Genomic DNA, 14,008 nt, shown 5'->3' with positions numbered 1-14,008 from the left:
CACCCTCGCCAATTTGATACTTACACTAGGTGTGTATTGTTACAGGTTTCAAGCGGTTAAAGGAAAATCAGGCTATCATTCTACGGGCGCGTTTTATGCTGTCATCTGCAACAATCCACGCTCTATTCGTTATCTCCCGGAAGAAACAATACTCGTTATGGTTATGCCAGGACCCGACGAGCCGTCGTTGGAGGAGATGAACTATCTGTTGGAACCATTCGTGGAGAGTATGCTTCGTTTGGAAAAGGGTCAGTTGTCTCTAATCTTCGTAGCTGTTTTCAATTGACATCCTACAGGAGTAGAATTCACTGTTCATGGTCACGATGATCCGGAGGTGTCACACTCTCATCTGTACTGCAATGTATCTGATCTCCCGTCAAGTCGCAAAGTGACCGGCCTCCAAGGTCATAGCTCGAAATTCTTCATGTGTCCAACTTGTAAAACACCTTCCTTCTCGCTTGCTCACCCAAGTTGTTTTGATCCGTCAAGTACATGTCTCACTGTGATACACTGCTCAATCACCGCTAACATTTGCTCACATAGAATTCAAGTACCGAGACGACTGGAGGTATATCAAGTATTCATTTCGTTCACGTAATGCAGACTCTGCAAACTGCCGACGCCATTCATGAGAATCGAGGTGCCCGTTGGTCTGCCCTCAATTACCTTCCGGGTTGGATGCCTGCTCGTAGCTCCGTAGTCGAGTTTATGCATGCGGTGTTTTTGGGTAAGTTTCGAGGATTGTAATTGCAATTCATTACTGACATATCAAAGGTCTGGTGAAGCATCTTAACAAGATCATCCTCATTAAGTCTGGTTTACTTAACGGAACGAGACTTGTCAAGCCAATGGACCGACTTGAGGCCTTCTTTTCAGGGCTCGTTTGGCCAGTCGAAGCAAATCGCCTACCGCCTTCAGTCAGTGTATTATTTTCTTTATCATTGTCCGCATCATAATCTGGTTCATAGCTTTCAACTGGCAAGGGATCACCAAAAGCAGATCAATGGCGCAATCAAATTGCAGTCCTCTTTGTCGCTCTGTATGATGCGTGGGCAGTCGACGGCGAGATCCCAGACCACAATGCACCTCCCTCGGCGTCTAATACCAAAAACTTCACTGCCCAAGCCACGATGCAGAAAACTCTACGCTCACGGCTTTTGGAGCATCTGCTCGCTCGCAATGCACATCCCTCTGATGCTGAAACTGAACGTGTTAACTCTGCAAAGATGGACCGTAATTTACGTCGACATTATGCTGTAATTCTCGAGTTCTCGGCTGCGGTGCGCATCCTATCATCTCAATCTATCAGTCCAAACGATGTTCGCAGAGGATGTGTAGCATTATCTCATGCTACACAGAGCTGGGCTCGCATGGGATGTCACCTGACACCGTACTTTCATTTTGTTAATCACTTTGAACAGCAGATGTATGAATTCGGGCCCTGTTATGCGACGTGGGCTTTTGCGTTCAAGCGACATAATGGCAAGCTCGCAAAGATAAATCACAACCAGCATAAAGGAGGAGAACTTGAAGCTACACTGATGCGACGGTGGTGGAGCATTACATTCAATTACGAGCTTGTATGTTGCCTTATACTATGCTCCTCGTTACTAGACTAACTATCTATGTACCAGATCCTTCACATCGAAGCTCTTCCTAACCGAACCGAGGATGATGAAGACTCCCTGCGGCTTCTTCGGATGTCCCTGAAGACTCAACAGAAAGGTCGCCTGAATGTTGTGGAAGGTCTGTTGTATCTTCTTCATCTTGCTGAGTTTATCAATGACATCCGTCTTCGATATGCAGATGATATCACTTTCACTAAGCACCCGAAGAAGCTCAATCTATTGGCAATCAGCAACAACATATATCAGATTACATACAGGTACCTGCGCAACAAGTGGAGCGCAATCATCAATCTCAAGACTTCTACCAACATTCTGGGAGATGGCGAGAACTTTATGGGCAACGCTAGATCATACTCTCATGTGTGGTTACGGGGACTTCGGTATGGTTCTGCAATTGCTCATCGAGGGAAGTCTGCCCGTTACGCATACATCAATGGACGCCAACCTGTGGAAATTCAATACCTACTACAAGTCTCACATGATAGGCGTGTTGCTGACACAGCACCGCTCATCGCTGATCTTGCCATTGTACGACATTTTATTTCGGATGACAACATACCCGAGTTTCCCTGGGCGCTGTGGTAAGCACATTCAATTTTCGCACTACCACATATTGACTGCTTCAAGGGCAACAGATTTGGGAGTTTCTGCATGGTATGCAGACCAGCTTGATGATTTAGAGGTGGTTCCTATCAGTGCCTTGAGTGGGCACTTCATCCTTGCTCCGCTCAACGTACACGACAAAATGCTTTGGATCGCGGTCGTGTATGATCACGTACGTGTCTCTTTTTATCATGTAATCAATTCGTACTAACAGCCTTATATGCTAGGGCAACCCAGAAGCGGATGTTGACGTCGATGATGACTGAATTAACATGCATGTACTACGGCTCGTTCATTACTGATACAATATCTTCTTGGCATGGTACAGTGTGGTTGTGCAAGAGGTCTATGTCTGTGGGTTACTAGGCATTGTACAAGTCCTCATCATCCTCGTTGGCTAGTGGTTCTCCTTCATCATCTGCTAATCCCTCGTCATTCAAGCCTTGGGCTTGTTCAGGTGCGTCTGCCATAACTTCAATTGAATATCATTAATTCATGAATTCATGCGCAGATAATACAATGGTAGTAGTGACATACCAATGCTTCCATCGTACCTCGATGGGTCTTGAGGGTGCAAATGTAGCCACTCAGGATCAATTGCGCCGAGGGGTATCTTCGGACCCATCTTAACATACGGCAACTCTCGATTGCGTGGATCACCAATGATGCGTGGATGACGACGGCTGAATTTTTGTCCTCGAGTGCGAGGCCATTGAGGTGATCCATGGCTTGATTGAACTGATCTGATTCAGCTGTGTGCTCGTCGCATACTTGTGGAATACACACCAACAATGACCGGTAATTTTGACGGTGCGTAATCCATGGTTCTTTTGAAGGTGCTTTTCGCTTACCCTTGGCTTTTGCGGGTGGCTTCTTGCGAACATCCTTTTCCTCATCTGTGTCCGGGTCAATTCCCCCTTGCTCGTCCTCCGATGGCATGCTCTCGTCGGTGCTCTGATACGCTAACTGGAATGCATAGTCCCACGCAGCGGACATGAGGCTTGATGCAGGTCGCACATGGTTACGCTCCTCCAATTTCTCCAGGAAAATCAGTTCATGTGTGCGAAGCTTATGAGAAACTTACGGCTCGTTTGCGTGCTTCGCGATGCGCTACCTGTGAGTCAATCTTTCCTTTTACTTTGCCTGTTGTTAATGAGATTTTGTTGGCACTGCGGTACTCTGCCGCATAATACTTGAAGTTTTCGTGGAGGCGCTTGAGTATGTCTTCATCCGTTTTCGAAGCAAGAAGCTCCTGGGACACCATTGGGTGGCATGATCTGATATTGTGCTTGATGTACTGCACAAGGTGGGTGTGCCACAATGCATTCTCGCTCCAGTCCTTGCTAAAGTCGGGCCGAACTTGTTCCCCTTTGATTTGCACACCGTCGTCGTGCGGATGGCAGACCTTTATTGCTGAGGGTTTCGTAACACCAATGCCTTTCAAGAAACATTTACGGACTCCCGTCTATCTACAGAGTAAGCAAGTGCAGTTTAACTCTCCCTAAATCACTTACATTCCAGATATTATCCTTTGAATTGTCACTAACTGCCTGCGCCGTCTTGGATTTGGATGGCTCGCTACTTCCTTCAAGTGATTTGGTAATCACGTCGACATTTGAGGAGACAGAATCGAGTAACGTGCGTGCTTTTTCAACATCTTTCTCCGAGCTGATTGTGTCCGTTGTGTAGCATTTGAAGCTCCAGACGAAGCTTATCTATCTCACGACCTTGTTCATCTATGATGTCAGTAGCTTCATCCTGCTTCTCCTTCAGGGCCTTCATTTCGTTCTCCAGGCGCGTGATTGTGTCAGTAAGCCACTTCGGGATGACAGCTCGCGTGCCAGTGGTCGGTTTGGTGAGACTCGGAGTTCCTGCACCCTGTTTATTGGCTGCTGATACACGCAAGGCTTCAGATGATGAATTCGAGCCATCTGGAGTCGTGAAAGCTGCAGACAGCGTGAGTGATGAACTGGTCAGTGTCGGTGAAATTGAATTGGTGTTTTGTGGTGTTGCAGATCGCTCTCGGGTGCTCGACAGCATGTGAAAGGGATTGGTGCTGGTCAGACGTGTAGACAAGGCATCAAATGGACTCTCGATGATCGCAGCACTCGCTAATTTGGATGGGATCGTTTGATTTGTAGCAGGAGGAGGCATTCTCGTGGTGTCAGGGTCATAGCCTTGATTTGGTGATGGCACGTCAAGCTCGCGTGTTGCCTCAAGTGCAGGATCGATGGGTACGTCTGCAGGTCCAGCTGAAGGATTGTTTCGTTCTGACAGCTTTGCCTCTATCCCATCAGGACGCATATATGCGTCATAACGTTGGCTTTGTGGCAACATTGCATCGAACGACTGCGGTGGATGAGGTGGAATGGACTCCAGAGGAACTAGGTGAGCTAATGGTGCCATATTATGAACAACCGGAGGTGCTGACGTGGAACCGAGTGCTGGGAACGGGTTTTTGAACCCACCTGTGGTCCGTGGCTGAACCAGAGTCTTCCTACCACGTTTGGAGGTTATGGACACATCCCCTCCGTCATTCAGCTTCCTCTTGGCCACAGCCTTGCCCCCAGCCTCCTGACCGCCTTCTGGACTCGTTTCCTGGCCCAGTTCCACGCTGTGTGAGGCAACCTGAGGCTTCCGAGGAGGCATAGTAGTATTGGAGATGGTTGTTTTGATGTCCCAAGGGTCGAACTACGCGTCAAAGCGGCTTCAGTGGGCTTGTCTGAAAGCTCAGGAGCTGGCTCAGCAGTACAGGCTTGCCATGGAGGGCTCTGATCGTTGCAGGATGAAGGAGACGCGCAATTGCAGGGGAATATGCTGTATTAGGCTACATACGGACTACTTTTTGACAGGTGAATAATTAGGGAGAATCACAACTTTTTTGCTGTCGAAAAACGTCAGATAAGGGCTCATTCCGACGATTTTCAGCTTGTCGGAATATTGGTAACTATTTGCCTGATTATCGTTGGATATTTGTTCTTTCCGACGATAACCCACCGTCGGAAAATTTGTGTCAAAGTCTGGTGTGAGGCATCCTTTCCGACTCGGACGCTGCGGGAAAGTATTGCACGCCTTTCACCAGACTTTGACACAAATTTTCCGACGGTGGGTTATCGTCGGAAAGAACAAATATCCAACGATAATCAGGCAAATAGTTACCAATATTCCGACAAGCTGAAAATCGTCGGAATGAGCCCTTATCTGACGTTTTTCGACAGCAAAAAAGTTGTGATTCTCCCTAATTATTCACCTGTCAAAAAGTAGTCCGTATGTAGCCTAATACAGCATATTCCCCTGCAATTGCGCGTCTCCTTCATCCTGCAACGATCAGAGCCCTCCATGGCAAGCCTGTACTGCTGAGCCAGCTCCTGAGCTTTCAGACAAGCCCACTGAAGCCGCTTTGACGCGTAGTTCGACCCTTGGGACATCAAAACAACCATCTCCAATACTACTATGCCTCCTCGGAAGCCTCAGGTTGCCTCACACAGCGTGGAACTGGGCCAGGAAACGAGTCCAGAAGGCGGTCAGGAGGCTGGGGGCAAGGCTGTGGCCAAGAGGAAGCTGAATGACGGAGGGGATGTGTCCATAACCTCCAAACGTGGTAGGAAGACTCTGGTTCAGCCACGGACCACAGGTGGGTTCAAAAACCCGTTCCCAGCACTCGGTTCCACGTCAGCACCTCCGGTTGTTCATAATATGGCACCATTAGCTCACCTAGTTCCTCTGGAGTCCATTCCACCTCATCCACCGCAGTCGTTCGATGCAATGTTGCCACAAAGCCAACGTTATGACGCATATATGCGTCCTGATGGGATAGAGGCAAAGCTGTCAGAACGAAACAATCCTTCAGCTGGACCTGCAGACGTACCCATCGATCCTGCACTTGAGGCAACACGCGAGCTTGACGTGCCATCACCAAATCAAGGCTATGACCCTGACACCACGAGAATGCCTCCTCCTGCTACAAATCAAACGATCCCATCCAAATTAGCGAGTGCTGCGATCATCGAGAGTCCATTTGATGCCTTGTCTACACGTCTGACCAGCACCAATCCCTTTCACATGCTGTCGAGCACCCGAGAGCGATCTGCAACACCACAAAACACCAATTCAATTTCACCGACACTGACCAGTTCATCACTCACGCTGTCTGCAGCTTTCACGACTCCAGATGGCTCGAATTCATCATCTGAAGCCTTGCGTGTATCAGCAGCCAATAAACAGGGTGCAGGAACTCCGAGTCTCACCAAACCGACCACTGGCACGCGAGCTGTCATCCCGAAGTGGCTTACTGACACAATCACGCGCCTGGAGAACGAAATGAAGGCCCTGAAGGAGAAGCAGGATGAAGCTACTGACATCATAGATGAACAAGGTCGTGAGATAGATAAGCTTCGTCTGGAGCTTCAAATGCTACACAACGGACACAATCAGCTCGGAGAAGATGTTGAAAAAAGCACGCACGTTACTCGATTCTGTCTCCTCAAATGTCGACGTGATTACCAAATCACTTGAAGGAAGTAGCGAGCCATCCAAATCCAAGACGGCGCAGGCAGTTAGTGACAATTCAAAGGATAATATCTGGAATGTAAGTGATTTAGGGAGAGTTAAACTGCACTTGCTTACTCTGTAGATAGACGGGAGTCCGTAAATGTTTCTTGAAAGGCATTGGTGTTACGAAACCCTCAGCAATAAAGGTCTGCCATCCGCACGACGACGGTGTGCAAATCAAAGGGGAACAAGTTCGGCCCGACTTTAGCAAGGACTGGAGCGAGAATGCATTGTGGCACACCCACCTTGTGCAGTACATCAAGCACAATATCAGATCATGCCACCCAATGGTGTCCCAGGAGCTTCTTGCTTCGAAAACGGATGAAGACATACTCAAGCGCCTCCACGAAAACTTCAAGTATTATGCGGCAGAGTACCGCAGTGCCAACAAAATCTCATTAACAACAGGCAAAGTAAAAGGAAAGATTGACTCACAGGTAGCGCATCGCGAAGCACGCAAACGAGCCGTAAGTTTCTCATAAGCTTCGCACACATGAACTGATTTTCCTGGAGAAATTGGAGGAGCGTAACCATGTGCGACCTGCATCAAGCCTCATGTCCGCTGCGTGGGACTATGCATTCCAGTTAGCGTATCAGAGCACCGACGAGAGCATGCCATCGGAGGACGAGCAAGGGGGAATTGACCCGGACACAGATGAGGAAAAGGATGTTCGCAAGAAGCCACCCGCAAAAAGCCAAGGGTAAGCGAAAAGCACCTTCAAAAGAACCATGGATTACGCACCGTCAAAATTACCGGTCATTGTTGGTGTGTATTCCACAAGTATGCGACGAGCACACAGCTGAATCAGATCAGTTCAATCAAGCCATGGATCACCTCAATGGCCTCGCACTCGAGGACAAAAAATTCAGCCGTCGTCATCCACGCATCATTGGTGATCCACGCAATCGAGAGTTGCCGTATGTTAAGATGGGTCCGAAGATACCCCTCGGCGCAATTGATCCTGAGTGGCTACATTTGCACCCTCAAGACCCATCGAGGTACGATGGAAGCATTGGTATGTCACTACTACCATTGTATTATCTGCGCATGAATTCATGAATTAATGATATTCAATTGAAGTTATGGCAGACGCACCTGAACAAGCCCAAGGCTTGAATGACGAGGGATTAGCAGATGATGAAGGAGAACCACTAGCCAACGAGGATGATGAGGACTTGTACAATGCCTAGTAACCCACAGACATAGACCTCTTGCACAACCACACTGTACCATGCCAAGAAGATATTGTATCAGTAATGAACGAGCCGTAGTACATGCATGTTAATTCAGTCATCATCGACGTCAACATCCGCTTCTGGGTTGCCCTAGCATATAAGGCTGTTAGTACGAATTGATTACATGATAAAAAGAGACACGTACGTGATCATACACGACCGCGATCCAAAGCATTTTGTCGTGTACGTTGAGCGGAGCAAGGATGAAGTGCCCACTCAAGGCACTGATAGGAACCACCTCTAAATCATCAAGCTGGTCTGCATACCATGCAGAAACTCCCAAATCTGTTGCCCTTGAAGCAGTCAATATGTGGTAGTGCGAAAATTGAATGTGCTTACCACAGCGCCCAGGGAAACTCGGGTATGTTGTCATCCGAAATAAAATGTCGTACAATGGCAAGATCAGCGATGAGCGGTGCTGTGTCAGCAACACGCCTATCATGTGAGACTTGTAGTAGGTATTGAATTTCCACAGGTTGGCGTCCATTGATGTATGCGTAACGGGCAGACTTCCCTCGATGAGCGATTGCAGAACCATACCGAAGTCCCCGTAACCACACATGAGAGTATGATCTAGCGTTGCCATAAAGTTCTCGCCATCTCCCAGAATGTTGGTAGAAGTCTTGAGATTGATGATTGCGCTCCACTTGTTGCGCAGGTACCTGTATGTAATCTGATATATGTTGTTGCTGATTGCCAATAGATTGAGCTTCTTCGGGTGCTTAGTGAAAGTGATATCATCTGCATATCGAAGACGGATGTCATTGATAAACTCAGCAAGATGAAGAAGATACAACAGACCTTCCACAACATTCAGGCGACCTTTCTGTTGAGTCTTCAGGGACATCCGAAGAAGCCGCAGGGAGTCTTCATCATCCTCGGTTCGGTTAGGAAGAGCTTCGATGTGAAGGATCTGGTACATAGATAGTTAGTCTAGTAACGAGGAGCATAGTATAAGGCAACATACAAGCTCGTAATTGAATGTAATGCTCCACCACCGTCGCATCAGTGTAGCTTCAAGTTCTCCTCCTTTATGCTGGTTGTGATTTATCTTTGCGAGCTTGCCATTATGTCGCTTGAACGCAAAAGCCCACGTCGCATAACAGGGCCCGAATTCATACATCTGCTGTTCAAAGTGATTAACAAAATGAAAGTACGGTGTCAGGTGACATCCCATGCGAGCCCAGCTCTGTGTAGCATGAGATAATGCTACACATCCTCTGCGAACATCGTTTGGACTGATAGATTGAGATGATAGGATGCGCACCGCAGCCGAGAACTCGAGAATTACAGCATAATGTCGACGTAAATTACGGTCCATCTTTGCAGAGTTAACACGTTCAGTTTCAGCATCAGAGGGATGTGCATTGCGAGCGAGCAGATGCTCCAAAAGCCGTGAGCGTAGAGTTTTCTGCATCGTGGCTTGGGCAGTGAAGTTTTTGGTATTAGACGCCGAGGGAGGTGCATTGTGGTCTGGGATCTCGCCGTCGACTGCCCACGCATCATACAGAGCGACAAAGAGGACTGCAATTTGATTGCGCCATTGATCTGCTTTTGGTGATCCCTTGCCAGTTGAAAGCTATGAACCAGATTATGATGCGGACAATGATAAAGAAAATAATACACTGACTGAAGGCGGTAGGCGATTTGCTTCGACTGGCCAAACGAGCCCTGAAAAGAAGGCCTCAAGTCGGTCCATTGGCTTGACAAGTCTCGTTCCGTTAAGTAAACCAGACTTAATGAGGATGATCTTGTTAAGATGCTTCACCAGACCTTTGATATGTCAGTAATGAATTGCAATTACAATCCTCGAAACTTACCCAAAAACACCGCATGCATAAACTCGACTACGGAGCTACGAGCAGGCATCCAACCCGGAAGGTAATTGAGGGCAGACCAACGGGCACCTCGATTCTCATGAATGGCGTCGGCAGTTGCAGAGTCTGCATTACGTGAACGAAATGAATACTTGATATACCTCCAGTCGTCTCGGTACTTGAATTCTATGTGAGCAAATGTTAGCGGTGATTGAGCAGTGTATCACAGTGAGACATGTACTTGACGGATCAAAACAACTTGGGTGAGCAAGCGAGAAGGAAGGTGTTTTACAAGTTGGACACATGAAGAATTTCGAGCTATGACCTTGGAGGCCGGTCACTTTGCGACTTGACGGGAGATCAGATACATTGCAGTACAGATGAGAGTGTGACACCTCCGGATCATCGTGACCATGAACAGTGAATTCTACTCCTGTAGGATGTCAATTGAAAACAGCTACGAAGATTAGAGACAACTGACCCTTTTTCCAAACGAAGCATACTCTCCACGAATGGTTCCAACAGATAGTTCATCTCCTCCAACGATGGCTCGTCGGGTCCTGGCATAACCATAACGAGTATTGTTTCTTTCCGGGAGATAACGAATAGAGCGTGGATTGTTGCAGATGACAGCATAAAACGCGCCCGTAGAATGATAGCCTGATTTTCCTTTAACCGCTTGAAACCTGTAACAATACACACCTAGTGTAAGTATCAAATTGGCGAGGGTGAAAGACATGTAAGACATACCAGTCAATATTGATTTGCCATACCAGTCCGCAAGGTAGTGAAACAAAACGTTGATGAAGTTCGTGCACGTCTACATCCTCTATTTCCCATCGTCCACCTCTTCGACGCTCTAGCCCCGCCTGAATCATACGCCAGCCATATCCATCATAAATGTCTCTCATTGGCTTAGACGGGTCGGGAAATGAATTGTATCCATGACCAGGAATAGGCGGGACATGACCTGGCTGGTCTTCAGGGCCGCGCCAGTGCTGGAATTGGTCCCATTTGCCTGGTCGTAGAAGAAATCGCTGTAGAGCCCGTTCAGGAGGTACATATGGGACGATTTTTGTTGGAGTTCGTTTGAGGGTGCCGTCAGCCAGTCGTTTCGAGGTGTACAACAATCCGTCACAATCAGGATTAGTGCAATCAGGAGAATGTAGCTCAGGAAGCTCTGATGGATGGTGTAGCTTCCAACAGACATTGCAAACGAAAAAATAAACAATAAATTGATCTGTCGATAGACCAAGTCGTCTGAGGAGGGTGGGGAGTGTGCGGGCAAAGTTATCGAGCCCTGGATACTCAATATCAGGGTTGGCCTGTTGAGCAGTGCGCAGAAGGCGCTCCTTTCCTTCAAGATCGTGATACACTGCTGCGTGGGTAGCATTATAGAATGCTGCAGATATAAATGCATGTATGTATGCGTGGCGGACTGCCGGATGGTCGTCCATGCATGACGGAGGGTCAGCGTGAATATCCGCTCCTTCTAGGACATCCGAGAAATCAAACTGGGTGCCCTGCGATACAAAGAGATCAATAGCAGCAGCAGCCTCATCATCCTCGACATCAATGTCAGGATCATCATCGGGAACTGCAGGATCTTCCGTGTCATCCTCTGGTGTGTTGGCTCGTCCAAGTCGCTGAAAAATTTCTTCATCTTCGTCAGTGCTGAAGTCATTTGGGCCTCGAACGTCTGGGGGTTCATTCCACATCTCGAAGAGGTTGTCTAGCGGCTCAGGAGGGTCGAAGATCCCTTCCCCATCATCATCACCATGCGCGAATGGTTCGTTGGCTCCAAAAGGCTCATGTGCAGGTGAGTGAGGCCCAGAAGCGACTGGTTCAATGGTACGAGCATCGCGGAGCTGCTGATCAGCAGCATGGTGTCTTGCAGCTGTCTGAACGGTCTGTAGTTTCTGACCACTTGCGTCAGGATTATCCCTACATCTGTAGCTCTCACAGGAGCACCACTTATACGACAACTTGGGCATGAGTCTGGAGACCCGGTAGGAGGATGTGGAAGCTGAGTCAGTGGGCGACGACGGCTATACATGTACATGCGTTCACAACGTTGATTGCTGCGCAGTTAAGTCCGAAACGAGTAACCAACAGTGGATTATCGATCGATATCGCTACAAATTTTCGCCAACATGAATTACGTCGGATTTCCAAATTCTCACTCATTCTCGCCGGGGAATATTTTAGCTCAAAGTCTGGTGATCATGCGTCGGGCCTCACTAACTAGATCAAGGCGGTTCCACTTTGGTGTCCACTGCCCGTCCCCCATTTATACATCTCGGATAACTCATGACTCCACATCTTCGCGTCTCCTCCGAATAGCAGCCCTTGCAATGCATCCCCTCTGATCGATGGACACTTTGCAGTAATGAGATGGTGCTGACGAGAACTGCTGCAGCTCGGACGGGTGTCTTTTGGACCACCAGTGATACAGATGTAACTGATTAAGGGCCCCGGGAATGTATCAATCTCGCCGCTCGCGCGAGGGCAAATTGTCCATCTCAAGCGCGAATTTAATGTTTCCATCATGAAAACAATCTGTGTTCGACACTCGCTCTGTTCTTACATCGTGTAACTATAAACTGCACGCACCATGGCCAACTGCTTCTACCCGTAAGGCTTTCAGCCGACTTGATATTTTTTTCCAGGCTCCACAACAAGAACCTCAGTATTTCCATTGTCGGTTCTCAACACATGGCACACCTGCAAATTGCTCCGTTTCCAGGTGCTGGACTCCTGTGATGCAATTTCATAGAATCCAGGTGCCCCATTCTCGCCAGTGTTGGTGATGCTAACGGTGATTTTCTCTATGGTGTTGTTGGCTATGGTGACTTCGTTCATATTGCCTGCTCGTGTGTCCAAAATGATTATTATGAACTCGCTTCATACCTCTGGACGCACCTCCGACTTGGTAAGTTTTTCCAGGCTCCACAACAAGAACCTCAGTATTTCCATTATCGGCCCTCAACACATAGCACACTTGCAATTTGCTCCGATTCCAGGTGCTGGAGTTCTTTGACGCAATTTCATAGAATCCAGGTGCCCCTTTGTCGTCGGTGTTAGTAATGCTAACGGTGATTTTTTCCTCTGTGTTGTTGACGATGGTAACACCGCTCATAATGCCTGCCTGCTTGTGTGTCTAGCATGATTACTATGAACCCCCTTTATCTGAACGCACCACGAGGGTAGAGAGATCCCGCACGAGACTTGAACACAGAAGTAAGGTATCTCTAGATAAAAGATCGGACAAGATAAAAGATCTAGACCGATGGACTCGCTCAGAGTAATTGGAGGAGTGAGGAGGGAATGGACTCCTTAACTTTGAAACATCGTGTATTTATACTTAAACTGCCTTCTCAGCTCGGATATAGAAACTGGGGTTCGCGTTGCGAACTTCTGACCTTGCTCCAATATGCAAATTGACCGGTGGTTTGGATTGTTGCAGTTTTGAGTTTCTAGATCAATGTTTTAGATCTCGGTATGACGTTCTTTTATCTCACGTGATTACACTCGTATCAGTGTTCCATCCAACATGACCTTGCTCCGCAAGGTTAATTAATGTCCCGAATATTATACCGGTCGGAGCCTGGCCAGAGATATCTTGATTCTTAAGATCCATTGCAGTGTTTATTCTCGCCGCCGCCACTGAACGTAAGGTGTCCCGCAACTGAGAACGCAACACGAGACACACATCCGAGAGACACAATCCGAGTCAGATGTTGCGACTTCAATGAGCTGCCACATGGCAAGTGAATCATACGATCTGCAAACAGACCTTTCCCTCAGAGGCGACCACTTGCGCCCCATTCCGTAAGATTAAAAAGCACACCGACAACCTTCTTCACCGTCCACATCATCATTTCGGTGTCGTACTGGAGTCTTCGAATCCTCTCTCATTAAAAGACCCAACCGCTATTAATCTCGCGCAATCGCAATATGCAAAACGGTGATACCGTCCTTGGCCTTTTAATGTCTTAATAGGGATGCGATGTGAGAGAGATTGTTGGTCGCATTTCGTGTTGGGCTGTCGTACAGAGGTAGCCGTTTCCTCGGATTCATTGTCTAGTATGCCTAGCGGGAAGTTACTAGACGAGGCGAAGAGAAAACGTCGGCGCTAAAGTGATGGTGTGCAGTCAAGATGCGTTGCTAGCA

The 14,008-nt window shown here is 47.9% G+C and overlaps 5 protein-coding genes across 5 annotated transcripts; 2 read left to right on the top strand and 3 right to left on the bottom strand.

Annotated features, from left to right (window-relative positions):
• The first annotated feature begins 429 nt into the window (after nucleotides 1–429).
• Nucleotides 430–2,815, top strand: DFJ58DRAFT_68475 (uncharacterized protein). The gene is made up of 9 exons (XM_041383282.1): nucleotides 430–488; nucleotides 544–727; nucleotides 775–917; nucleotides 969–1,580; nucleotides 1,635–1,746; nucleotides 1,807–2,209; nucleotides 2,256–2,403; nucleotides 2,459–2,688; nucleotides 2,743–2,815. The coding sequence occupies exons 2-8, from the start codon at nucleotides 598–600 to the stop codon at nucleotides 2,495–2,497; spliced, it is 1,587 nt and encodes a 528-aa protein (XP_041239689.1). The 5' UTR covers nucleotides 430–488; nucleotides 544–597; the 3' UTR covers nucleotides 2,498–2,688; nucleotides 2,743–2,815.
• DFJ58DRAFT_856154 (uncharacterized protein) lies at nucleotides 2,594–4,880 on the bottom strand (the record flags this gene model as incomplete). The annotated part of the gene is made up of 7 exons (XM_041393922.1): nucleotides 2,594–2,703; nucleotides 2,769–2,795; nucleotides 2,867–2,969; nucleotides 3,018–3,269; nucleotides 3,316–3,696; nucleotides 3,746–3,888; nucleotides 3,938–4,880. 7 exons carry the CDS (start codon nucleotides 4,878–4,880, stop codon nucleotides 2,594–2,596), a joined length of 1,959 nt encoding a protein of 652 aa, XP_041239688.1.
• A 598-nt stretch (nucleotides 4,881–5,478) lies between these two features.
• DFJ58DRAFT_856149 (uncharacterized protein) lies at nucleotides 5,479–7,973 on the top strand (the record flags this gene model as incomplete). The annotated part of the gene is made up of 6 exons (XM_041393921.1): nucleotides 5,479–6,726; nucleotides 6,749–6,819; nucleotides 6,869–7,249; nucleotides 7,296–7,483; nucleotides 7,653–7,798; nucleotides 7,864–7,973. The coding sequence occupies exons 1-6, from the start codon at nucleotides 5,685–5,687 to the stop codon at nucleotides 7,971–7,973; spliced, it is 1,938 nt and encodes a 645-aa protein (XP_041239687.1). The 5' UTR covers nucleotides 5,479–5,684.
• Nucleotides 7,752–11,898, bottom strand: DFJ58DRAFT_807418 (uncharacterized protein). Its single transcript, XM_041391239.1, has 12 exons — nucleotides 10,586–11,898; nucleotides 10,412–10,521; nucleotides 10,077–10,268; nucleotides 9,839–10,021; nucleotides 9,649–9,791; nucleotides 8,986–9,597; nucleotides 8,820–8,931; nucleotides 8,666–8,759; nucleotides 8,358–8,591; nucleotides 8,164–8,311; nucleotides 7,879–8,108; nucleotides 7,752–7,824 (listed from the first exon to the last, which is right to left on the bottom strand). Exons 1-11 carry the CDS (start codon nucleotides 11,827–11,829, stop codon nucleotides 8,070–8,072), a joined length of 3,111 nt encoding a protein of 1,036 aa, XP_041239686.1. The 5' UTR covers nucleotides 11,830–11,898; the 3' UTR covers nucleotides 7,752–7,824; nucleotides 7,879–8,069.
• Nucleotides 11,899–12,478: 580 nt separating this feature from the next.
• Nucleotides 12,479–13,716, bottom strand: DFJ58DRAFT_844860 (uncharacterized protein; the record flags this gene model as incomplete). The annotated part of the gene is made up of 7 exons (XM_041393108.1): nucleotides 12,479–12,702; nucleotides 12,758–12,979; nucleotides 13,035–13,086; nucleotides 13,258–13,311; nucleotides 13,365–13,523; nucleotides 13,632–13,651; nucleotides 13,686–13,716. 7 exons carry the CDS (start codon nucleotides 13,714–13,716, stop codon nucleotides 12,479–12,481), a joined length of 762 nt encoding a protein of 253 aa, XP_041239685.1.
• Nucleotides 13,717–14,008: the final 292 nt, after the last annotated feature.

The sequence above is a fragment of the Suillus subalutaceus genome (genome assembly GCF_016647625.1).
Source record: "Suillus subalutaceus strain FC151 chromosome Unknown DFJ58scaffold_121, whole genome shotgun sequence".
NCBI classification, from domain to species: Eukaryota; Fungi; Basidiomycota; class Agaricomycetes; order Boletales; family Suillaceae; genus Suillus; species Suillus subalutaceus.
This window is presented reverse-complemented; position numbering and strand designations above follow the sequence as displayed.

Coding starts and splice junctions, on each gene's coding strand:
- DFJ58DRAFT_807418 (XM_041391239.1), bottom strand. CDS start 11,829: ATGCCCAAGTTGTCGTATAAGTGGTGCTCCTGTGAGAGCTACAGATGT. Junction 9,598..9,648: donor CAAATCGCCTACCGCCTTCA/GTCAGTGTATTA, acceptor TCTGGTTCATAG/CTTTCAACTGGCAAGGGATC. Junction 8,109..8,163: donor TCGCGGTCGTGTATGATCAC/GTACGTGTCTCT, acceptor CTTATATGCTAG/GGCAACCCAGAAGCGGATGT.
- DFJ58DRAFT_68475 (XM_041383282.1), top strand. CDS start 598: ATGCAGACTCTGCAAACTGCCGACGCCATTCATGAGAATCGAGGTGCC. Junction 918..968: donor CAAATCGCCTACCGCCTTCA/GTCAGTGTATTA, acceptor TCTGGTTCATAG/CTTTCAACTGGCAAGGGATC. Junction 2,210..2,255: donor GAGTTTCCCTGGGCGCTGTG/GTAAGCACATTC, acceptor GACTGCTTCAAG/GGCAACAGATTTGGGAGTTT.